The sequence below is a fragment of the Prionailurus viverrinus genome, chromosome C1 (assembly GCF_022837055.1).
Source record: "Prionailurus viverrinus isolate Anna chromosome C1, UM_Priviv_1.0, whole genome shotgun sequence".
In the NCBI taxonomy this organism is placed as follows: domain Eukaryota; kingdom Metazoa; phylum Chordata; class Mammalia; order Carnivora; family Felidae; genus Prionailurus; species Prionailurus viverrinus.
In genome coordinates, this window is record NC_062568.1 from 7786586 (window position 1) to 7813666 (window position 27081).

General features: G+C 40.8%; 1 protein-coding gene across 1 annotated transcript in view; it reads right to left on the minus strand.

Annotated features, from left to right (window-relative positions):
• The window catches only part of NYAP2 (neuronal tyrosine-phosphorylated phosphoinositide-3-kinase adaptor 2), a 253027-nt gene that overhangs the window by 30009 nt on the left and 195937 nt on the right, over positions 1-27081 (minus strand). Inside the window, exon 5 of the mRNA XM_047868847.1 lies at positions 12703-12806. Within this exon, the coding sequence (XP_047724803.1) occupies positions 12703-12806 (104 nt within the window). The remainder of the gene's footprint in view (positions 1-12702; positions 12807-27081) is intronic.

The following is a 27081-nucleotide window of genomic DNA, read 5'->3' on the forward strand; positions in this document are numbered from 1 at the left end:
GCTACTTGGATGATGACACTTTGCTAGGGGCAAAAGCAATCTTAGCTTAACATTATCTCGACCCTCCAGGATCCCCTGAGTCTATTTTAACATATAAAACCTCCTTTGGAAACTTCCTTTATCTCTACCCCCTAAGTTATAGATTGGCAATCAGCAATCATACTCCAAGCTTATGGCCCCCTGATATACATCTGAAGGGTCTCATGACTGAGTTTTTACTCAACAGTAATAAATGACCTTTTCCTAACAGCAGCTAGCCCCTCAAGGTCCTGGAAACCTTGTTTCCAAAATACCTTAAAGACTTAGTCTATCCCTAACCCCCTCCCAACCTGCAAGTGTATAATCAGTCACTCCTCATAATCCCTGGGCAGCTCTTTCTGCCCATGGGTCCTGTCTCTGTGCTTTAATAAAACCACCTTTTTGCACCAAAGACGTCTCAAGAATTCTTTCTCGGCCGTCGGCTCTGAACCCGAACACTCTCCCCTTTACTTTATATAAAAATAAGGCGTAGTAAGTACAAAGTACAGGGAGATTTGGGGATGGGAGATATGCCTTGGAGGGTTGTGGCCGGAGAACACAACCATTCAAACTCTCACCCTATGTCTAGGAGCCATCACAACCCTATTCACAGCTATCTGTGCTCTCACACCGATTCCAGGTTTGATGTACAGATAAGCACTGGTTTCCAGACCCCAAGATTAGGGAGGGTGTTCCAAGAAGAAGTAAACGTTAGGCAAATCTTGGAGGCATCCCTGGGACATTTGAAAGTGAGAAAGAACCGTGCAGGGTAGGTAGATAGGCATGAGATGGACCAGATAGGGTGCTGGATGATGAAGGTGGACAGAAAGACCAGGGCCGATCATATAGGTCTTGAAATCCAGGCAAAGCCCTTTATCATCCATCCTGTAAGCAATGGGCACACTTCACAGAATTTTACACTGAGGAGTCAACACATAGTCTCTTGTGGTGTGGAGGCTAGATATGGGGACAGGTCGAGAGAATGGTCACCCATTGGGGAAAAGGATGAATCTGTCATAAAACTGCATGATCACTCTCCAAGACACCTTTGGGTCTGAGAGAAGACAGAACCTAGAGCTGTTGGAGCGGCCCCAGTCTTGCCGTCTCCTGCTCTCCTGTCCTGTGGCCTGTCCTGTTCCCCCCTAAGGCTTCTGGACAGTGCCTTGCACTTCTTTGCTCAAAGTTAAATGTTAAAAAAAAAAAGGGGGGGGGACTACGTGTTAAACAATAAATGATTGAAAATAAGCATTTACATTTAAATATTCTAGCTTAAAATGTCATTTTACATTCATCATCTCATTTCATATGGATGTAGAAATCAAAAGACCTGGAAATTCCACGAGGTCTGGGAAAAGCAACCATGGATGTTAAGTGCTTCCAATGCAAGACTTCTCCAAAGGTTCCTTGTTTCATTATTTGTTAGCATCGGTCAAACGACAGCACAGTTTGGGTTCCTCTCTAGATTGCATCCTGGAGGATAAGTGACTGACCGCAAAGGCTACTCCTGAAGAGCCTCAGCCCTTTCATGGGCAAAGATGACTGGGCTGGGTATGATTCCTTTTGACACCCTGTGGCCCTTCTGGTAACTTCCGCGTTTCCTGGGAACTAAGTCATTAAATGCAGTATTCCAAATACGATCCCTGTCAAAATAGCTGACAACTAGCGATTATTAACTACCTCTAATGCAGCATTTATTTTAGGAAACAAAGGCTTTGAAGTGACAGTCTGGTTGCTTCCTCCCCCTTTAAAGTGTCTGTTCACAGATTCCCCGTGGAAGCCCAGAAGCTGGATAAATCATGGTGAATACATTATTTGTCTTTTGTGTGCTGTTGGTTAAATCTACATCAGTGCTCTAGAAGCTGTGTGTACGGGTGCATGTGTGTGAGGGGGTGCATTTTCTTTTCAGTGTGTGCAAAGAATAAGATGTGCTCAGGTGTCCGCGTTCCTACTTGTGCACGTGCACACACTCACGCACACGCACCGACGCCTGCACGGCTGGTTTCTCTCAACAGCAGTCCACGGTCCATAAGAGAATGAGACAGTCAATGCCATCGAGCCTCCTTCCAGGGGCTACATTCCCAGCCTTGCTTCACTCTTGGAGATCCTGCTCCAAGGTGGTACCTTGTTCAGTTGAAGTCTTAGTTGAATTTGACCCTCTGTTATGCTAGCTCTTAATCTAGAGAGGTTCAATGGCAAGACCCAGGAAAAGCAAAGAATGATTAAATAAATCAATGAATGACATTAATAGAAATGAAGGAAGGTGGGTTTTACAAAGAGAGCACATTCAGAAGGGCAGCTATTTCTGGTAGAAAAGAAAACAAACATGTAGTAGACAGAACCACCAGGGCTCATACCTCCTGTCCACGTAGCCACTACTAGCAATGAGACCTTCAACAGGTAACATACTCTCTAGCCTTGGTTTTCCCATCAGTGAAATGGGGATAATGTTATCTACTGCATATGTAGGTTGTGAGAATAAAATTAGGTAATAAAACATCTTGAACACTGTGCCGAGCATATAGTAGGCACTCAACAAAAGCCATTTTATTTATTTATTAAAAAAAATTTTAATGTTTATTTTTGAGAGACATCCAGAGAGACAGAGCATGAGTGGGGGAGGGGCAGAGAGATACAGAGACACAAAATCCAAAGCAGGCTCTAGGCTCCGAGCTGTCAGCACAAGCCCAATGTGGGACTCGAACTCACGAGCTATGAGATCATGACCTGAGCTGAAGCCAGACAGTTAACTGACTAAGCCACCCAGATGCTCTTCAACAAAAGCCATTTTACAAATTGACTTTCTTTGGAGAAGATGCTTTCAACCAGAAAGATAATGTTTATTTGCAGTACAGAACAGAGAACAACAATTTGCCCATAGATGAAGAACAGAAAGTGGTGGGAAAAGGAAAGATTTCTAGTGCTTCTTGACTAAGGCACTCATAATGTGGGTGTATTTATTATTTTGAGTCTGGGGTAGTATAACCCAACCCGACATTAATGTAGCATAAAGGTTTCCTCCTAATCTACATGCAGCTTAAGTTGGAGGTAATTTTACCCACTAGTTAGGGAGGCTTCTCTTTTCAGAAAAGAATCCTAAGTGATATGTTTCAAATATGTTCATGATAAACAAAAGCAATCAACAGGAATTCTTTCATTCAGCCAGTCGAGTTTTCTCTGCTAGCTTTCTTTTCAGAATGCAATATAGGAAAAATGATCTCCTTTCCAAGAGGCTCAGGTTGGATTCAGAAAATTACAACGCACAGAAGAGGCCATAAGTCCTAATGAAAATGCCTGCATCTCATCATAAATGATGCACAACATTCAGAGATCGCTGGCCGTGGTTCGTCATGCCTCTCCCCACAAAAGTACAGAAAGGTATATTTAAAAGTTAGATAACCTAGGGGCGCCTGGCTGGCGGTAGGTTAAGCGTCTGACTTTGGCTCAGGTCATGATCTCATGGTTCATGGGTTCAAGTCCCGTGTCGGGCTCTGTGAGAACAGCTCGGAGCCTGGAGCCTGATTCAGATTCTGAGTCTCCCTCATTCTCTCTGGCCCTCCTCCACTCGTGCTCTGTCTCTGTCTCTCTCTCTCAAAAATAAATAAGCATTAGAAAAAAAATTGTTTTAAGTTAGATAACCTAAAATTGCAAGACTAAAGTCATGAACATTATCCAAAACAAATATCAAAAGTATTTATTGTGGGTTCTTATAAGCATTGTGGTTATTATCGCAAACAGCATATTTTCTCTGTCATAAAGCAGTTTTGTTGGATTCATTTATTTTTGGAACCCAAGTACAGATTGCAAAGCACACTCTGGACGCTAGGTGGCGCTATGGGTACGCCTAACGTTACAGTACTTTCCCCACGTTAGATGGGCCAGCCCCATCCAAAGCCTGCTACCTTTCAGTAGTTAAAGTCCATGATGAAGGTTTCTGTGGACTTCCGCTAACAACTGGCAGCAAAACACCACCATAGCATTTAGCTCTCAAATGGAGCTATCAATCTGTAAAGCTTTAATGGTCCTCCAAAGGCTATCTATTTGTATACAACTCCCACAAGCTCTACCATGATAAATTGATCATTTCTTCTCTAGACTGAGCCAAAGCCTCACTTTTAAGTATACCGGACATTTGGAATAAGTCTAGCAGTGAAATATTTTCGGCAGCGCCCCCACCCCCGACTTTCTATTTTCCAATTGTTGAATAAAAATTGACACGAAATTGGGGACTTGAAAGATCAGCTTGAAAACACCTGGAATAAACTGAAGGGACTGATGTGATTTAAAATCGTCGGCTTTACTTTCCCGGACACATCCATGTTATCGTTAGTTTAGTAAAGAAGGACACCCTGGGCGTTTAAAGAGGAATAAAGGAAGCTAGAAAGGACTAAACAATATTGATTCCACTGTCTGTGACCTGGCTGAAGAAATACAACATGGTGGGGCGCCTGGGTGGCTCAGTGGGTTAAGCGTCCGACTTCAGCTCAGGTCATGAGCTCACTGTTCGTGAGTCTCAAGCCCCGCGTCGGGCTCTGTGCTGACGGCTCGGAGCCCGGAGCCTGCTTCGGATTCTGTGTCTCCCCCTCTCTCTGTAACCTCCCATGCTCATGCTCTGTCTCTCTCCACCTCAAATATAAATAAGCATAAAAAAAAAAAAAGAAATACGAAATGGTGCCATCTGACCCTATGTATCTGGACTAGTCTTGGCACACGTTCCCTCCGCAAGACTCGGGTTAGAAGTCAGGTGTTTAAAACCATGGTCTGGGAAAGCTTTAAGTGTGGAAGTGGGTAACAAGCCTAACCTGTTTCTCTATACCCGTCGTCCTGGCCCCAGCAAGTAATGGCTTCCTCAGCAGTGGGAACATTTTCCTCACGTTCATTCATACTTGAACTCAAATAGGAGAGCAAAGTGGTACTGGGGGCAGGTGGAATTCTGAAACGATAGCCTTAGTTGGTTTCTACTCCCTTGGCTTCCAAGGCACACATGAGACTGATAAGGTAGGAAGAAATGCCCAATGTGGACTCCTGTTGTGTAGTAAATCACCGAGTACCTAATTTCCTATTTGGAAAAGGAACAATGAATCCGGTCATATCAAGTACACCAAGGAGGGGGTGGGAAAAACCAATTCAGCTCAGAAGCTTGGCAAGAGGGAGACAGATGCACTGTCCAGAGAATTTAAAATCAATAATAAAACTGACTAAAGCTCTGTCTGCCTTTTCTTATCAGCACGCACTAGCAGTTCTGTGCAAGGTCCGTAACACAGGGTGGACGCAACCATTCCCTCCGTGCCCATCCCCTTCGGAATCCCACGGATTAGAATGACTCTCCCACTTAGGATTTTCTAGCAAGCAGGAAAGCTGACTCTTCGGAAGAAGGAAAAGCTATCCGGGAAAAGAGAAAGAATGAGTATTTTTCTAGCAGTTTGTGTCTGTCTATCCAAGACTTTCCCTACATATGCTATCTCATTAATCCTCAACAACAACAACAACACCAGCTATACCAGGCAGGTAACACCGCGCCCATTTTATGGATAAGAAAACAGACTCGGAAAAGATGAACAATGTATTCAAGTTCTCAAGCCACCAATTGGTGGATTCAAGAGTCTAATAATCATAATCTAATCGAATCCACCTCAAAAGCTCAGGTTTTCATTCAGCTGAGTAGCTAAGATCACAGACTGACACCTAACAGGTCCAAAACTCGGACAAGGTACTTGAGTACCTCGGTTGTAATGTGGGATGGCAATGGTACCCACTGGTTGAACTGTTGAGAGCTTGCCTGCGGTGGTGTGGGGAAGCTCTCAGAACAGTCCTGGATTACAATAAACACATCAGAGATGGCAATAAGCGGCACATGGCTTTCGTCATGCTAAACCTCATTGAAGAAATCCGAGCAATGTTTGGTCTTTTGCACGAGTTCAAGGATGCTGGCTATAGACTTTAGCTACTTCACACTTTTGCCTGCAGCTCTGGTGGGTGGGGTTATCAACTCTGATGCTGAGGATACACACACACATATCAGGGACTGCGGCAGTCAGAGGATATACAGTCTCAGAGTCCCTTTGTCCCCATCCCCACCTCTCTGTGCCAGTTGGTTCGTGACTTCCTCTAGAACGTCCTCATTTGGTACAGTCTGCCTCCTATTCTAAAGGAATAAATGGCAAGATTATATGTGTGGGGGGCGGGGGTTGGCAGAAGGGCACGGGGATACATTTGTTTCAGTTCATCCTATTCAATAATGGAGTGACTGCGAGACCGCTCATGAGAATACTGCTCTCTAAAAGATGATTTCCGAATATTTCGCTGCCTGAAATATACAAAAGTTAACACAGGATGATGCCTGAATAACAGGTCAGATTTCTTAGCTATACTGTAGTGTGTTGTGAAAAGCAATCGGAGTCCCTGCTACTTGAATTCTTTGTATAAAAGTGGAAACCAAAGAATGCCAATATCTCATTAAACATATTACCGGATTTGTCTATTATTTAAAAGTAACAACAAAATTTTGGGTTTTTTTTCTTTAAACATGAAAACAATTGTAGAGAGTCTTATAGGGTACTAAAGCCTAATATTTATATAAAGCAATCAGACAGGATTGTTGAGAGCACACATAAGATAATGCTTTTTGTTTGTTTGTTTTTGCTTTTGGACACCTGCATTATTGTAATGCACTTTTGCCATAATGCATGGCAAGAGATCAATATAAACACTGACATTTTTAATTATAATATGAATTTATTCCACATTTCACAGGGCTAGGTCCAATCTCTTCAGTAAATATCATTATTATAACAAATAACTATAATTTCTTTGTAACATAATCTTTGTTAACATAACACTTTATTTTACAATTTTAACTTAGTACAGGTAAACCCTTCTCGAGCATGATGATGGTTGCCTTCTAAAGGTAGCAGGGTTTTTCAAGTATCCTTGTTGAGTTTTTACATATTTGGAAATACATAACAGTCAACTTGTATGCAGAATGAAGCAAACAATAGGAGTCATTGTAAAATCTATCCCATGGCCTGAAGGAAACTCTGTGGTGGGAAGCTATGTATTAATGAAGTGAGTTCAACATTTGCTGCTTGGTTGTGTGTTCTGTTTCTGCCTTTCCCCCATTCCCATCATGCACTGTAATAATGAGCATACAATCGAATCAGCTGTGTAAAGTACAAAGACAATGCAGAACATTCTCTCGGATCAGGTCTCATAAGAGTAACTGGAATAGTCACAGGGTCTTACCAACAACAAAAGTTTGTTCAACATTTGAAAAAAGAGATGCCGGAAAAGGACCGCTTTCTTGTGTTAAGTTGGGGTGGCACATGCCATATTCTGTTCCCTCCTTGCCTAACACTGTTCCCTCCCATCCACCACAAGACTTCAGCTTCTAGATAGCAAACATTTGAAAATATATATACAACTGATCAGATGAAACCTCTTAATACATATGTTCTAGGTCTGCAAGGCTTAACGCCAGAATAAAGGATGTATAGTCTTGGCAAAACAAGCCACATCCATGCTAATGGTGGCATGGAAATTCTAAGGAGAAAGCATCATTAAGGCTTCTTTATTCTTAGCGTTTGTTTCTTCTGTTTTTCTACTTGCTCCCATGTATTGAAGAAGTTAAATTAGAACATATCCTTTAAGGTTACATTCTTCAGAGACGTAGGTAGGCATTGAGTGGATGGAATCAGAATTCCCACGTCCTAGTTTGAGTATTTATGTTAATATACTCAGTCTCCCTTTGTCTTTCACCTTCCTTATGCTTTCCAGGCTCCGACAAGTTCTATGTACAAATGTTCTATCTGGAAAATTAAATGAAAGCCCAGAACTGACAGAGACCCTGAGACAGAGTGGTGATCTTCTCAAAGCTTTAAGACAAAGCATTGCTGAGACTGTGGGACCAATCAACACATCCCACTGCATCGGAGGTAGAAAATTAAGGAAAGGGTCAGTGTTAGATTGTGTGAGAAAAACATTTTTTCAAGGACATATATAGAGAGACATTTATCAAGGGAGAAACTTCGTGAGTCAGCAAAGATCACTGATTCTCACACAGTGTGCTGGCTATTAGAGGTATGCCCCTGAATTGGGCACAGAATCATATATACTGATCTCTAATCCGTATCTTTGAATGATTTAATTTCCTTTTTTTATAAGGGTATCTCAAAAATAACTTTGACATCCAGGTATGGCCAGAACACATGCTGGACATGTGCCAAGCTTTGGCCACCCCAACATGCTCTTTCTAGAAGAGAAAAGCTGGCCTGATGGTGGCTTGCAGACGTAGCTATGGCATCCATGAGGAAAGAGAACATGTTCTGCTCTGCAGTCAGCCCAGGCTGGCTCTCATTACGCCCCAGCAGGATCATCAAATATCGAAAGAGGATGTTAGGAGCTTGGAAAGGGTCCAGAGGACTGGCACTGAAAGGAATAAATGTTTGAGAAATCATACTGAAGGGGCAGGCTGAATGGACCTGGGGTGCTTGCCCGGCTAACAGCTTGTGAGGACACAGAAAAGACGCCGGGGTGAGGCCTGTCCTAGGTAGTGAAGAGGCATCTGTCACGGCACAGAGGGCCCACAGAACAAGAGATAATGGCTTCAGAGGCGACTGTGAGATTTCCAAAGAGATTTGGGTCTGTCAGCCTTTGAAAGTATGTCCAAAGGACAGTACAGACAGCCTTTTCCCAACCCCTCCCCAAGATCAAGGATCATCAGAGATAATCCAGGTTAGAAAGATCAACTAGCCAGCCTCAGGGAGAAGGTGAAGTTTCATTTCAACACTTAGATCACTGTTATGGCGATGTGATGCTGTGATGTGATGTGATGTGATCACTACTCTGGGATTCTCTGATTTGACACGGGGATGTGTTACCTAACAAATGTGAAGTGGGCACATTCACAAGTGATTGAGTGTGCAAGTGTGAGCAAGTAGGTATATGTATACGTGAGTGTGTGAGTCCGTGTGTATCATGGAGCGTAAGTGTATGTAAATGTCAGCGTCTACGTGCGTGTGTATGTGCGTGTGCGAGCGCGTCCGCATGTGTGTATTGTGTGAGTGTGTGGACAGTGGAGGGTGTGGTGCTCATCTCCTTCCTTCCTTGAAACACAAATACAAACGTTCTTTGGGAACATTTTTCCAAGGAAAACTGGCACTTCTGTTTAGAGACACAGCCTCGCGGCACCCTTCTTGAAAGAAAGCATGGCTGTCACGTGGCCAAGAGCATTAGCTGCTGTCCTATCACCTGCTGCAGCAAGACCACAGATGGTATGATTGCCAATGGAATGGGGGTCCCATTCCCAGAGGTAGGCTTGTTCTCGGCCGAATCAGGGGCATGACATGAACTCCCCTTTCTACTGTCTACAAAGGTGGCCGCCCCCTTTCTTCTGAACACATGGCTTTCCACTTTACTATATAAGGAAAAAAGAGAAAGTTACATGTGCTCCAAGTTCAATGTGACCACTAGACAGTTTCGCTTGCATAACTAAGGAAAAGAAAAGGTTTTATTTTTTCACAGGAGGCACAGAAGTTCGGTTTAATTTCCAAAGATCTACATTCAGACAAATGCCAACATATGCGGCTTCATGGCAATAAAATTCCTGCCCCTTGTCTAGTCTACTTATTCCGGAGTGAATTCACAAAGAAAGTAATGTGTTTTCATCTCTCTGAATTTCAAAGAATATTGGACTCTACATGCTTTACAACTCCCTTCTTTCCTGAGCTTTACATTTTAACTTACGTCTTTTGAACTTCCAGTCAGATAAGATTATGTATTTCTACAAATCTTGCCTCTGCCTAGTTACCTGAGACCAAAAGATTGCAAAATCAAGCAATGTTACCTTGACCTTTGTTGATACACAAATGCAGATGGTAGGCAGTCACTGTTGGCCCTAGGCTCCTCTGTAGCTCAGTCAGTTAACGACTGTCTCTAGATTCTTTGGGGGTGGACAGTCATTATTGGCCTAGGCCTGGAGGGCCACTGTGGACACCTCTGTATTTTTCTGCTGGAGCAGTATCAGGCACTTCTATATACCCTTCTTGCAGTACTTCTGAGAAAGCTCCTACCATGACATGTAACAGCAAGTCAAAAGCTTCTACTGAAGAAATGGAAAAGGGATCAGATATGAACAACTGAAAGAAAGCACAGTGCCTTCTCTATGAACGGTAATGCCCCTTAATATGGCTGAAATGGCACAGGCATCCTAAAGCCAACTTCCTCAGCTCATAAGCACCCATTGGAATTATTTTAGGGATTGGTGATTGCTTTTGTTTGTTTGAAAGAGATCACGTGGTTTTCCATGATTTCCTAACGAGAGGTGGATTCATCTCTTATTACACATTCTGTTATTAAATAATTACTGGGAATCCTGGTATCCAAAGTGGGGGGGGGGATATTTATTTGATAATGGTAGGTGTTCCATAGCCTAGTTGGTGTATGAATATTCACTCTTACAGTCAACAAGTCAACACCGCCTTGGGTTACTGAACAAAGGGCAGTGTCATCAACACAACAAAGGGTTGTTACTGAGACATCTCAGTCAAGGGTCTGAGAACTGGGTGAGAAGGGATCCTCAACAGGTAACCATTGACTTTAGTCCTAAATCATAGGAATGCAAAGCAAGGATCTTCTGAGCCCTATTTACTTCCTTAGTACAAGAACAGGCAAATACTACAACCAGTCACAAGCCACAGAAGAGAGTCTCAGAGGCTAGCCTTCTAGTTCAGAGCCCTGACAGCCTATCTACCATATGGATGTGGGCCAGAATTTCTGCTGATTGGGGCTTTGTCATGTTGCTATATTTTGAAGAATAAAGAGTATGCCACCAGGTGAATAAAGAGTTGGTAATGCGAAAGCACAAAAATCCTGTCTTGTTTTTATTTCAGAAGTTTATCCCAGGAAACTGCTATCATTTTAACCCAGGGACCTTACAATTAAAGGGGTTTAGGATGAAGCAACTATAAAGATAATTAAGAAAAAAAGCAAAACAAAACAAAGAACACAAAACCTCCCCGTGATACTGAGGGTAATGTAATAGCAAGGTACATGTCCTTGGAAAATCATTTATATTAATGCAATCTCCTGACAGCTAAATTTCTCCCTTTTCTGGATTCAATTTTTAAATTTTTAAATATCAGTAAACGTAATTTTTTGAAATAGCTCTGAATCAACTAAGAAACTAATTTTATCTCAGTGAGGTTAATTACATTATTTATTTATTAATTCCTTGTCCTGTTGTTTCTTCTTTTTTTTTTTACCCCCAAAGTGTTTGAGCTGGATACATTTAGTTATGAAAGCATTTAACATTTTAAATTAAGACACAAGGAAATCTAAATGACACTTGAGATGCCCTTGAGAGAAGCCTCTCATCTCTCGTGTTTATAGATAACTCATATATTCATAAATCAAATCCTGTGCACATTTAAGCCAGACCAAAAACTAAACAGCACCATGTCTCCCACTAGAAAAAAAATGCAATTATTCTGCTTAGTTATGTTTTTAAAATAGCTTGACATTTTAAATAATTGATGAATATGTAATTTGCTAATCAGTAACGGACAGTTCCCATGGAGGTACCCTCACTATTTTATAATTTACTATTTCAGAAGAGTTTTATGAATGCAAAGATTAAAGCTGGGAAGTGGAGAGAAATCACTCCAGGACGACATTATCCTATTTAACACCCGTAATACTTAACACTAACAACAATTAAGTTTCATAAATTATTGGGTGAGTTATACACAGACATTTATGTGTCGTGATTATTCCCCAGAGACAACCATGTACCCAAATGAACATCAGAGCAACATACTCTTACTGTAAAGGATTAAATGATATTTTAGTTTATGCCTTTATTTCTTGTCTCTTTTCTCCAAGCGATAATAGAGATCTTATTTACCATGCATGAACACTTACATTCTCTTTCTGAGAACATTTCTGATGTTGTTGGTGTAAGAGAGGAATATCATTTATTTAAAGATCGCCTTATTAATCTACAGTTTTTGGTAAATATCTAGATTATCTGGTCGGTCAATTTGTCTTTATAGCCTAAGAAAGAAGACTGGTTGCCATGTTCAATCCAGATGAGTTGGCATATGAATATTTATAAGGACATCGATATCCACAGTGTCTTACAATCATGCTCCAAGCTAAATAGAAATAAAAGCAAAACGGCCACAAATATTACAGTCTAATAGGATAAGAGCTGAAAGATATGTACAAATTCATTGACAACATCTGTGCAAGTGTTATAGACAAAACATTTAAAAAGAAATCTACATGAAACAAAGTAGATAAATTTATCAAATGTTGATAAATTTTCAGAGACAGTATAAAAGTACACAAAACATGGAAGAGAGGAAGAGCTTTTAAAAAAAAAATAACCACTAAGCCAATACATAGAGTACAAATTTACTACATCAATATTACAGAATGATGGGAACCAGAGACAAAAAAACGATTTGGTAACAAACAGCAAAGGAAGTTTCACCAGTCACAGAGAAGAAAGACTTTCCCTTCCGGATGAGAACACAGACCGCCACAACTCACCCCCTCCACCCATACACACATAGAAAAATAAAAGCAAACGCAAGAGTTGTCTACGGCAACACAGGACAGACAGACGTGGAAGCGCCTGGCATGTTGCATCACACGAAGTCAATCACGATTGGCTAACGGTGATGGTACCTGGCTCTGTTGCGGGTCACTGGCTTGCCTGAGAGGCGTCACTGATGGAGGGGGCACACCTGATGTGGACGCAGACCGGCCTAATTTGCAGCTTACTTTTGCTTCTGTGAAAAGGGGGGAAAAGGCAAAGTATTAGCTGAGCAGGGTCTGCAGCGACAAGCGGCGTTCAGGCTCCCGTATTGTTTTGCAGCGCGCTCTTTCAGTGCATTGAATACTGCGGATGCTTGCTAGTACCTGGCAGGTCGTGACAGTCTCACGACAACCTTTATTTGCACTCAGCTCCTGGAAATAAAGAACGAGCCAAGGGAACAAGCAGAGGCCTTGTTCCCTCAGGCATTTTACCTCATTTGGGGTTAGTTTTTATACAGCGAGTGCCAGAGCAAGAGCCCCATTCAGGAAAAAAAAGCAAGTGACATGAACATTTCCTCCAGCGCTGGTCCAGAGGTCTTGAAAGGTCTTTTCTACCTGCTCCAAAATATTTCCTCTCTCCCTCCCTTCCTTTCTCTCTCTCTCTCTCTCTCTCTCTCTCTCTCTCTCTCCTTCTTCTAATCTTGAAATCTAGAACCTGGGGCTTGGGCTGAAAGGTAGCCCTTCTCTAATTTATCTCTATTCACTTTCAAGTTGACAACCATCTTCTAAGACGTTTGGTATTTTTCATAATGATAGTATTTTCCAAGTTATAAAAACATTCCCCTAACTCTTCTTCGATTTCAGAAGCTCAAATGAGTTTCCCAGGCCATTGATGGGATACTTTGGAGATTAGAATTTGGGAATGGAAGAGTTCCCTTCATCCAAGAGGGTACAGATCGGATCTTAATTTCAATGTTAATATAGATGGAGACGTTTGAGAAGAAAATACTTTTGTCACAGACTTTTATATTGGCTGTAACTTTTTGAGTGCCAGGTATATTCCAGCTTCTGTCTGGGCTATATTTGAATTATCTCTAATCCAAAAGATATTCCATAGAGTTACACAGTTAGCCGGAAAAGCTGCCAATTTCTACACATAATTACATACACATGTATATATTGGAAAACTCCTTGCTGACCCCCATAATCTCTCTGCTCAAAACCAACTTAGACACCATTTTCCTAGACTGAGCTTCCTAAATTACTTTGAAGCCACCCACCTTATTCCAAGTTTTCTAATTATTCCATATTTCATATGAGAAAAACTTCAAACCCCCTTGACTAATTTTCAGAGGCCTCCTGTGATCTGCTCAGATGCTCTCTGTTTCCACTGTTCTCCCCAAAGCACATGCAACTGTCTTCCCCTCTCAGTTTCTGCATTTGATCCTGCTTCTGTCCTTCACCTCAGGGTGGGCCCTTGTGTGGACTTTCGTCGGACTAAGTCTTACCCATTTCCGAAGACCAACTTCAGCAAGTCCTTCCTACTGTGAAGCATCCTGAGTCTCTCTTCTGAAACTGCCTTAGCACTTACACAGTGTTTGCAATGCCTGCTGCGGCTTGGGCGTTTATGTCAGTGTGGGCCACGCAGTAAGTGTTCAATTAATACACATTTTTCTTTCACTGAAGACACTCAGTTTAACCTAGGAAAGGTCAAGGCAACTCCTAAAAACAAATGGAGGCAATGCAAGTAATGTAGAATATGCTTTAAGGCCTGAGTTCAAGGCCTAGCTCCCCACTTACAAAGGCAGTGATTCTCATTCAAAGGCTTTGTGATGTCCTAGGGTCCATTTCAGAGGAGGCATGAGGTTGGAAACTCTCCCGGCCTTACTTTTTATGCAGATGATTCTAGTCTACTCAACCACTTTTGAAAGGTGTTTAAATATAACAGTATCATACGATGGCATAAACTATCACTGTAACTTAGAAGTTAATCTCATTTCCCAGGAGGCATAAATCCTTGCATACCTCAGCAAATCATCTTTTATTATATAAAGTAACAGGTAAAGCATCTATCACAATCCTGGTTGACGTGTATTTAGAACGGGGCCAATGTTTCCATGTATCCCTTTGCTGTGGTAGCACATTTAGTCACATGGAGTCAGAAAATTCACTATTTTTTCCTAGGAAAGGACGGCAAATAATATTTCTTTACTTAAGGTCCTTTTCCAGTTTATATTAAAGAGATTATCTGATGAGTGACACAATTCGAGGCCTTTTACATTATCTAGCGTACCTATGGATTAATTTCTCCTGCTAGGTTTCCACTCAGATTCTGACTTAACCAGCCTTTTTCAGACATAGACAAAGATATCTCTAAGGAACAGACTGAGCTGTACCAAAATCCAGACAGACTCCCCATTTCATTATGACCTGCAAAGGCTTCGTCTTACCACCATTGGACATCAGTCCAGAGCATGTCTGAGCTCACGAAGCCCCCTTAGGTACTGCAGCATAAACCACTCAATCCACATTACACACAGCAGTTTAGGCTACGAGCCGACTACCCTGTGGGCTAGCGCTAAGGTGAGGTCACACTGGAGTCAACCATTGGATCCCAACATGGCTCATATGGGTCATGATTCTACCTGCAGCAGCAGACTAACATTGTGACCATAAAGCCATTACGTCCACATGCTTACAGAGACAAATACACACACATACACACTGCATAACATCACTGCTTAACGGGGTCATGTTGTAGGGACATTATTACAATTGTGAAGTTTTGGTTTATCTTTATCTTACTCATTTTGGCTCTTTGCCCTTCTTTCGGTTTTACATGGCCCTTACGTGCATTTCAAGTTTATTATATTATGGAGTTATATTATGGAGTATATCATGGTCCCTCTATATTAAAGGACCATGTTGGGGGTCTTTATGATGTAGCATCCACCAAGGTTCCTTGACCAAAAGAATTGTCTGAAGAAGCCCCAAAAATCAAAAAATCCCAGAAAAGATTCTGATTAAAACCAAGCCTCACAGAGATTCTTTAGGGCTGTGACATTGAAGTTAAATTGTCCATCTTACCTGCCCTTGGAAATACACTGTGCTTTGAGCCTTAAACAGGGAAGCTTAGGAGCCATGACACTAAAAACAGTACATTTTCATCCTGAATTTTGTTCATGTAAAAATTGCCAAGGTTTTTTGGGGGCTCAAGAACAATGGCCATGTTCCTCAAAAGAGATCTAAGGTAGAACTTTCCTCCCTCAAGAAAAACTCATTCCATTTCATTAAGAGATTAATGATGAACTAAAAGGCACCTGTTATTCCCACATCCAAGGAAAAGCTTCTTTCTTTGTAAGCTCTATTATTAATCATCATCCTAGAAGTAACAGTTGATGTCATATATGAAATTTCAATGCAGATCAAGTGCAAAGAGAAGAAAGAATAAGAAAAAGGTAGTAGATTAAGGAAGAAAGCGAATCAGAGGGGAAAAGAAAGAATAGAAAAAGAAGCCAAGAAGGCAGGAAGGAAGAGAGGGAGTAAAGAGAGGAAGGAAGGAAGGAAGGAAGGAAGGAAGGAAGGAAGGAAGGATAGGAGGTAAGGTGAGAGAGAGGGAGGGAGGAAGGAAGGAAAGAAGGAAGGGAGGAAGGAAGGAAGGAAGGAAGGAAGGAAGGAAGGAAGGAAGGAAAGAAAGAAAGAAGGAAAGAAGAAACAAAAGAAAAAGGAAAGAACCAAAGAAAGGAAAGAAAAGGAAAAGAAAAAAGACCAATTTTAACTTTTTGGAATAAACCATTATCAAGATATTATCATGAAATGTTTCCCAAGTAATGACTCATGATCATCTTAAAATTTTTATTATGTAAGTACCCAGCAAACTGTGTGACTTAATATTTCTTTGTTTTTATTCTTAGTGGATTCAATTTATCACTGTTTTGTTTCGTTTCGTTTTGTTTTGTTTTGTTGTAGAGATAGTCATTTCTCAATCATTTCTCATCTTCCCTTCAAGGTGAATTGTATTTCTCTTCAAAATCATGTCCTTAGTTGTGTTACCAAATAATCTCTAAGGCATTCACTGCTATTATTGTGAGTTTTGGAGTTCTCTTTGCTTTCAGAAAGCAAAGACAAATGACTCTTCTCAACCTCTGTATCTACACAGCAACAGGAGAGTAGGGCATTTTCACCAAAGAAAACACTTTCATCTAGCATCAAAGAAATAAAATCAGTCAAATTCTGAGACATATCTTTCCTCTATCTTAGTTTTTTTTCCTAATACACAATATTTTTCTCTAGTAGCAGAAACATATCATGATTTCCCCAAGTCATGTTGCTGAAAGTTTCTAATCAATGGCTCAAGGCTATATGGAAGTCACGGAGAGGTCCCTTTACAATACAACAAAGTATGCTTATTACAAATTCTACTTTCATTTCTAAGGAAGGCATTTGTTGGAAATAACACATATGCTATTTGAGATAAACTGGTGTTTAAGTAATAAGTGGTAGTTGTACCAGGACTATAGTAAAACCTTCATGGTTCCCACCACTTTGTTTAAAGGTTTCCATCACTCATCACAAGTAAACACATAAGATGCCCTCAAGTCCCACGCTAAATGTCATGTGTCCTGTATATAATTTGCATGCATTTTTATAATTTTGCTTCAGGAATGATTGGACTGTGAATAATCCAATTCATTCATGACTGGCTATGATTTCTAGGCAATAATCAAGTGGACTCAGGAATTCTTGCAGTATGACACAATCGAATCTAGAAATTGTTCCCAAACGTAATATAATTGTTTTATTTATTTATTTTTAAATTTTCTTGAAATCCAAGTTACTTGCCATATAGTGTAATAATGGTTTCAGGAGTAGAATTTCGTGATTCATCACTCACATATAACACCCAGTGCTCGTCCCAACAAGTGCCCTCCTTAATGCCCATCACCTATTTAGCCCACCCTGCTACCCAACACCCCTCCAGCAGTCCTCAATTTGTTCTCTGTATTTAAGTGTCTCTTATGGTTTGCTTCCCTCTCTGTTTTTGTCTTATTTTTCCTTCCCTTACCCTATGTTCATCTTTTTTTTTTAATTCCACATATGTGTGAAATCATATGATGTTGGTCTTTTTCTGACTGACTTATTTTGCTTAGCAGAATACACTCTAGCTCCATCCAGAATGGTAAGATTTCAGCCTCTTTGATCACCAAGTAACTGTAATAGAATTGTTTTAATACTGAATTTAACAATTGGTTCCGTGAACCTGATGCCGTACTTTGTATAATTTCATTAAACATTCATTAATGTTAACCTGGAAGTTTCTTCTGGAATTTTAGTGCTACCATTTTATTTTTAATACCCAATATTTGTGTAGATCCCTGAGAAACTCATAGGCCCCAGCATTGTCAGGATGGCGCTGAAAAGAGAAAACGGGCCTAATCATAGTTGTGATCATTTTGTGACCAGAGAAAGAAAACCAGCAGGATGCAAACATCTACCCTGGGAGAAGATATTCCTCTCTCCAGCGTTCCCTGGAGCTTTCCTCTGAATGAAACTTACATAGCTTTGGATGAGTCCCAACTACCTCATAGTCACAGACCAAGGTCCTAGTGTTATCTGCAGGGCCAGAGAGTAAAACTATAGATACTGGATGAACTGATAATTCTTCTTGGGAATACTGGAATTCTGGTGAAGATCTAAAACCCAAAGAAAAGTGAGGTGGAGACATGATAGGTAGAGTTTATGGGCCAAGGATGGCTTCTAGAAGTACTTGTAGAAGTACAAGATCCATTGTAGAGAGAAGGAGAATCCCATGCATGTAGAGTTAGGAATGCCCACTTGTGTTCCTTCTAAATGTCTGAAGAGCTGAGGTTCCCCTTACCACTTTCCACTTTCTTATGTAGACATAATATAAATCATACTACTGCCTACCACACAGGGATGCCCTACATACTGCAATGCATGCTTGGTTTCTTACCTGGCAGGATAGCATGGTGTGGCATTAACAGTTTTTTGTTTTTGTTTTTGTTTTTTTGACAGCCTCTTTTATTGTAATATATAATTTCTTTTTCTTTTTAAGTTTATTTATTTATTTTGAAAGAGAGAGAGAGAGAGAGTGAGAGAGAGCGTGCACATGAGCAAGGGAGGGAGAGGGAGACGGGGTGGGGGGAGACTATCTCAAGCAGGCTCTGCTCAGCTTGGAGCCTGACACGAGGTTGGATCCCAGGACTGTGCGATTAGGACCTGAGCCGATATCAAGAGTCCGACTCTCAACCGACTGAGCCACCCAGGTACCCCTCGTAATATATAATTTCTGAAACACCCCTTAGGGTATTTATCACTTTAGCTGCATATAAAAGGTGCTCTTGTCTTCAAGAATACTTTATTTCACATTAAAATAAAATTATAGTATATGTGTATAAAGGAATATATTTTACCTATTTAATAAGTAATATATGCTACTGGGGTGCCTGGGCGGTTCAGCCGGTTAAGTGTCCGACCTTAGGTCACAATTTTGCTGTTCGTGGGTCGAGCCCTGCATTGGGCACCATGTTCACAGTGTGGAGCCTGCTTGGGATTCTCTGTCTCTCTCCCTCTCGCTCTCTGCCCCTCCCCACTTGCATGCCTTCTCTCTCTCTCTCTCTTTCTTTCAAAATAAATAAATAAACTTTTAAAAATTAAGTAATATATGCTGTTTAATTATACTTACTACCATAACATAAAGAAAATCCATTTGCCAAGATACAAATTTAAAAAGACATAGCATGATTTGTATCAGGATCAAATGCATATTACCATGGGGATAGGCATTTTACCTTGTATTATGGCATCAGAAACAGAATAAACAAACAAACAAAAGTTTAATAAAACCCTTCATCACCTGTATTAGGAATGAAAACATGACAAAAATAATTTAACCTATTTTTTAAAAATTTTTAATGAAAAATTTTAATGTTTATTTTTGAGAGAGAGAGAGAGAGAGAGAGAGAGAGAAAGAAAGAACATGAGCAGAGGAGGGGCAGAGAGAGAGGGAGACACAGAATCTGAAGCAGGCTCCAGGCTCTGAGCTGGCAGCACAGAGCCCAATGTGGGGCTCGAACCCACAAACTGTGAGATCATGACCTGAGTGACTCAACCGACTGAGCCACCCAGGGGCCCCATTTTAACTTATTTTTAAAATGTGTTATATTTCACTTCTAAATGACAAAATAAAAAGAAGGAAATCCAAGTTTCAATTTTATGTATCACCCACCTTATTAATGTAAAAACTCTTTATTCCTAATAAATGAAAATCAAAACTGGAGGTAATACTAATGACGTCTTTTTTATTGACATTTGTGGTTTATTTCAACATTTTTTTTGATGTTTATTCATTTTTGAGAGAGACACAGAGAGAGAGTGTGTGAGCAGGGGAGGGGCAGAGAGAGAGGGAGACACAGAATCTGAAGCAGGCTCCAGGCTCTGAGCTGTCAGCACAGAGCCCGATGTGCAGCTCGAACCCACAAACTGTGAGATCATGACCTGAGCCGAAGTTGGATGCTTAACCGACTGAGTCCCCAGGAGCCGTGTGGTTTATTTAAAAACAAACATCTTGAAACAAAATTTGGTCCAAAATAATTTATATGGTCCTTATGGTAGGTTTTATTTCCATGGCCATGGTCCTTATGCTTTTGCCTTGAACCATTGTCCATTATGAACGTAAGTTCAGCGTTGTGTGCCTAGGAACAAGACTTATCCAAAAGCATATGTGGTCAAGTCCACGATAGAAGAGAACTTCAATCTGATTTCCAATAATGGCCATGTCTGTTCACTCCGTAGCAGAACTTCTGGAGGTCTCTAAGACCCTATGAGGAGGTAGTGACATAAGGTCAAAGCTATTTTCAAAGAAGTATTAAGTAAGAGGTAATTTGCTTTTCCCACTGGGTTGACAAATGCACTCAAAGTCCAAAAACCATGCTGCATAAATCAGCTGTGACCTTAGCACATCAAAGCAACAGCACCAAACTGTAGTGGTAATTATGTATTTTTCATTGCCACACAGACTTGAGTAATTGACAGATATTTTGTCAAAAATGAATAAAGTAAGCCTATTGCTTTAAGGAAGACAACTGACAGAATTTGCTGACAATGATAAATTTGAGCTTTCAAGCAGGAATTCAAATTTTGAAAAACTAGTCTGCACCACTGTGAGCTAGCCAGCATCCTAATACTGAAAGACTTTTCTTATGAGATCAGTGGTGGTTTAATTAATGTGCTGTATTGATTTTTATAATGAAATGTGTCAACATATGGAAGATTTGCATGACTTTGTGAACCGATACTTTCTAAAAGCATGATCTTATAAATCATGCATGGATAAAAGATCCATTTAAAGTGCAAGATAGACCAATGAGTTCAATGCAACAGAGTATGATGAGTTTATTGATAGGTAACTAACCCTTACAAAACTGCTATTCGTTGAGTTTGGGTAGGATATTGAAAAAGAATATACACAATTATATGAAAAGGCTATCAAAATATTCCTTTTTTCCCCCAGTTACACAACTGTACAAAGCCAGATTCCCTTCATATATTTTAACCAAAGCAACGTATTACAACAGATTGAGTCCAAAGCAGCTACGAGAATCTATGTTCTATTAAGTCAGATAGTAAAGAGATTTACAAACACATAAAACAATTTCAATCTCTTCACCATTTGTTATAGTTTAGGAGTGTAGTTTTTTTTCATAAAAAATGTTTATGCTAACATAGGATGGATTTATTTTTAATGAATAATTTTCTTAATTTTCAATTTTAATTTCTCATATGATAAATATTGTCATACTTAACCCGTATGTTAGACTTAACTTCCAGATCCAGGAGAACCCTTTGGGATTCTCAGTAAGTTTTATGAACATATGGAGTCCTGAGACTGAAGATTTAGAGAATAGTCACTTTATATAGACTCTGAGTCCCCAAAGAGTTCCCTTAAAAAGGTAACTTTTTTATATAATTAATATGTCATTGGAGTACTTAAAAAACACAGATTGAAACAAAGGAAAATACCATGTTGAACCACAAAGGAAAACCTTGGAAAACTTTAGGGGATTGGGAAAACAACCAGTTTTGAAATGCTACCCTAGGAAAGTCTCTGTGACAATGTCCAAGAAAAGGTGTTGCCTGCCTCCGAGACCTGAGGGAAGCCATCCAAATTCTCAGGGCACTTTTATCATTTATAATAAGAAGCAACCTCCAAGGTTCATTCATTGATTCTTTGACGTTCATAAATGAAATCTGTTGGAATAACTGAAATGCCCTCAAAAGTGCTCTTGATGGATCCTAAGCTTCGTTTACTAAGGTCATGGCTTTTACTCCTCCTTTCTGATCTACTCTTTGTGCTTTCTTTTCGTAATGTTGTTAGGATTATGTCTAACTCAAGTTTGCTATTTGCTAAAATTCTTCTAAAGCTGTTGGTAACAGTTTTGATAGCAAATGGTTAAACGTGATTTTAAAAAAAATGCTTTAAAATTAAATTTAAGTGAGGTAAGGGTAGTCTGTCATTCATTTTCACCTGTCCAGAATCCACCTGCTCTTATTTTTCTGGAAGAACAGTTTGAATTTCCTTTGGAAAACAACATAACCAACACATTCAGACCTTACAGCTCTGTGCAAGGAGGCGCCATGATTCCAGCCCCAGAAGTGACCACGTGACGCAGGTCCGTCCAATCAATTATTCCATCCCCTCAAACTCACTGATTGGCTCAGGGGAGGACATGTGACACAAGTCAGTCAATGAGGGCTGCCTTCCGATTTTTGCCGGGGCTCTCGAGTCAGGGCCGCTAAGCTCTCGTCACTTAGCAGCGGACCACTGTGGACCATTTGCTTGCTTCTTTAAGCTTCAGTTTGTCCGCAGGTAAGATGGGAAGAAATAAATGTATCCACTTTATGAAGTTCTTGTAAAAAATAAGAGAATAATCGGAGATTTCACCCAAGCAACCCGCATAGGATGTCAAGAAATGTTGGCTATTTGTATTCTTTCAAGGCCAATCTGACCATTCGCCTCCTCTGCTTATACTATAAGGAGATCTAAACCGCCTCCTCACAACGGTACACGTGACTCAGTTTACATAACCAGTCTCATCTGCAGCCTCACCCCTGCCACGCCCCGTCAGGGTCTCCTAAAGCCCCACGTCTTCTCTTCCTCTACGATTTTTTTTTAATATATGAAATTTATTGTCAAATTGGTTTCCATACAACACCCAGTGCTCATCCCAAAAGGTGCCCTCCTCAATACCCATCACCCACCCTCCCCTCCCTCCCACCCCCCATCAACCCTCAGTCTTCCTCTACGATTTTAATCACACCTTTCTGCTCTGTTTGGTGCATTTGTCCCCCCCCCCCCTTCTTTCCCTTCCCTCATATACTAGATCATGTGCTCTGTGAAGACAGGAGCCACGTCTGTCTCATTCCCCCATACATTTCCCCTGAGTAACATAACTGACCCTTGATCAGGACTCATGAATTATTTATCGAATGAATTATTTTAAACCGTATTTTAAAGAATGAAGCCAGGGTAAAAGACGAGTTGTTTGCACATGTCTCATTAGTACGTTAAAAGCATAGTCTTCCTTTCTTTCACTTTTCCCAAGTTGCCAGCAAAAAGGCAAAAAATACATTGACCAGACTTCGACTGAATTTTAACATTTAAAAAAAAATTGAAGGGAAAGTGCAGTGCCTGTTTTGGACAGTAGGTGGGAGTGCCACTATTATTTGATACATACTCTGGTAGGCTTACAAAGCTTCCAGAACTAGTCTCTGTAAACGCCCAGCATAAGTCAGAAGGAACCTTCTTCTTTGTCGTGTCTACTATGGCTTTTCACAGAAACGGGGTATTCTTTGTGAATACTGCTGGTGCAGCATACCCACAGGGCTTTTGCAAAGCAAGCCAACGACGGGCAACTGGGGAGTAATGTCAGGAGGAGTCCTCAGAGAGAGAGCACAGGGTGGAACCATGCTCCCTGCAGGGAAAGGCAGAAGGAGCTGGCACTCAGGTCAACACTCAAGCCAGTGTATTGTCATTGTGGTCCTCAAACAGGTTAACTATTTTTTCCCCACGGGACTCGCACAGAGAGTACCTGGAAATTCAGAATTTCTCTGACAAGAATGAAATCATTATCAAATTGTATTTTTTCCCACCAGTTTTCAGGGTATCTGTATAGTATATAATGCCATGGTCTAGTTTAGTAGAAATCAAGTTTAAGGGACTGTGTGTGTGTGTGTGTGTGTGTGTGTACTCACACATATACTTATGTATTGTATATGATAGTAGTTAGCTGACTTTGCACATTGGATCACATAAGACCCAAGCTTAAAATTATACACACACCTACACATACCAGTTAGCATCATCAAATTTCTTGAATTCCAAATGGCTCCCATAACTTTAGCCAACCATCTTGATAGAAAAAAAAATAGGAAAAAGAATATAAATGGTTTAGAGAAAACACAGCAAACTAGTGCAAAACAAAGTCCAGCATCCTGTCTTATTGAATGGGGCAATAATGCCCCCTTGCTATATAAAGTCAACCCCATCATATATGCTCCTTGGAGGCAAAGGTCATCTGTCATTACCCCATACCGTGCTGTTCAAACAGGTGTTCTCACTGGGAGAAATTTGCTGAATGAGTAAACGATGAAACCAAAGAAAAACAAGCACACATAATGTTGCTGTTTTTTTTCGGGGGGGGGGGGGAACCCACGTGTGACATGCTTGTTCAGGTGCTCAAGAATTAATTTTTAGATGGATCAAAACAATCCATTGTAAGCACCCCTCACTTAGTTATAGGGACAGAGGAACTTCAGAGCTGAGACAACAGAGAAAATGTTTCTTCTTTGGATTTACAAGGCAAGTTATTTAGGGCAGCACATTTATCTTCATAATTCTGTTTCCTTTGGTTTAGGATGCTGATGCATTAGCTGACTTTGTAAATCTGATCACACAAGCCCCAAGTTTAAAATCCATAAGCGACTTCCTGTCATCTTTAGGTAAGACCTAAAGACCTAAAGACCAGGAATCACTCATATAGGCAGCTGGCCTAGCCCTTGTCAGGCCCTCAGCTTCCTCTCACCATACCCTCATGCTCTTCCCCCTAATTCACCTGAGATCTCAGTTCCCATGGCTCCTGGATGCCGTGTAACACACTCAAGAAAAAGTGCGGCGTCATTTTCCTTGGTTGGTGGCTTTGGTTACAGATTAATTATATTCTTAACTTTTGTTATTAATGGCAATTTCTCCCACTGGCATATGTTCAATGCTTGATAGCTTTATATTGAAAGAAATTAGCTAAATAAATGAGTGGATGAATAAATTAATGGATTTATGAGCCTGCAGGTGGAAATAGGGAAACCCAGTCTAATTAAACCACGGAAAGAGAGCTGTACTAAGGGTCAGGAACCTGAAATATGTTTCTTTCTCTTTTTTTTTAATGTTTATTTTTGAGGAAGAGAAGGAGACAGAGTATGAGCGGGGGAAGGGCAGAGAGAAGGAGACACAGAATCCAAAGCAGGCTCTGAGCTGTCAGAAGGGAGCTCAACTCATGAACTGCGAGATCATGACCTGAGCTGAAGTCAGACGCTTAACCATCTGAGGCACCCAGGTGCCCCTGAAAGCCATCTTTTTATTTGAATCTGCTACATACCAATGGGCAATTTACTTGATTTCTCTTGAGCGTCAGTTTGGCCACCTAAATAATCAGATCACAACACCACGCCAGAGATGTACAGGTTTTTGTGAAGATCAAATGAGACAGCACTTATAAAAGTATTGGAAAAGCTAACACATGGCAAATAAATAGAAGGCGTTATTTTAAATGGGTCACAGATGATCCATAAAAGTGATCAACTTAAATTCCAGAATTTGGATTAAATATGATGTGCAATAATCTTAGAGTACACTTTGTAACTATATCAAGTTCTGTTTTCTTTAAACTTGTATATTTCACTGTTCAGTTGAACACAGAGGACCTCCAATGCCATCAGAAAACAAAGTTATTCTTTTTTCCCCACAAACCAGTTCTAACCCGCGGTGGGGTAGTAGGCCGTTCTTTCTCGTCCTTTGGATAAAGCCTAGGCCAACTCCCAGAACTTTCCTTTTCATCTTGATAATTAATTTTGTCCATATCACCTCACACCTGTCAGAGTGGCTAAAATTAACGACACAAGAAACAACAGGTGTTAGTGAGGATGTGGAGAAAGGGGAACCCTCTTGCACTCATGGTGGGAATGCAAACTGGTGCAGCCACTGTGGAGAATAGTACAGAGGTTCCTCAAAAGGCCAAAAATAGTACTGTACAATCTAGCAATTGCACTACTAGGTATTTGCCCAAAGGATACAAAAAATACAGATTTGAAGGGGTACATGCAGCATTATCAACAATAGCCAAACTACGGAGAGAGCCAAAATGTCCACCGACTGATGAATTGGTAAAGATGTGGTACACACACACACACACACACTCATACACACACAATTGAATATTACTCAGCCATCAGAATGAAATCTTGCCATTTGCAATGACATGGATGGAGCTAGAGTGTATAATGCTAAGTGACATAAGTCAGAGAAAGACAAATGCCATATTATTTCACTCACCTGTGGAATTTAAGAAACAAAACAGATGAGTATTTAGGAGGGAGGAAAAAAAAAGAGAGAGGGAAAAAGCCATGAGACTCTTAAAGACTGAGAACAAACTGAGGGTTGATGGAGGGAGGTGGGTGGGGGATGGGCTAGATGGGTGATGGGCATTAAAGAGGGCACTTGTGATGAGCCCTGGGTGTTATAAGGAGTCACTGAATTCTACTCCCGAAACCAATATTGCACTATATGTTAACTAACTAGAATTTAAATAAAAACTTGAAAAGACAAAAAAAAAATCAGTTTCTTCAAGTCAAAAAAAAAGTCGTATTGGAGTAATCATTTAAATGTCTAGTGGTTTTTTTTTTTTTTTACATTAATTACAATTTTGAACTTTGTTTCAAGGAAACATTCTCTCCTAGCCCGTTTAGCCCTGTTCCTGGCACACAAGTAGACGACCTTTCTCTCTGCCTCATCTCCAGGCTGCCCCTCTGCCCCTAACTTGGTCCCCACCATATCTGCCTTCACAAGGGCCAAGAGAGGAGGGAGGGGTTGAGGAGAGGGGGTAGGAAAGGTCTTCTTCACTGACACCAGAGATGAAAGAAGAAGGGAACAACTCTCTTCTTGGGGTGCTTTCGAGTGTACCCTAAAGGCCTCCCTTGAATGGCCATCTCCCACCTGGCGATCTCCTTCTGGCTGCCCCCTGCACATCCTGTAGTACCCCTTGAGCCACGTCCTGCAGAGTCCTCGCCACTCCTGGCAATCACATGACCTAATCCAACCCCAGGGTTTCTCTCTCTGGCCTAATCTGGTCCACGGAAAACCCACTTTATGCACACTTTGAACCCACCATCAGTGGCTGGACAGTTATTTGCCCGGCAGCTCTCTGCTCTGCCTACACAGCTAACCTCTCGCACTTT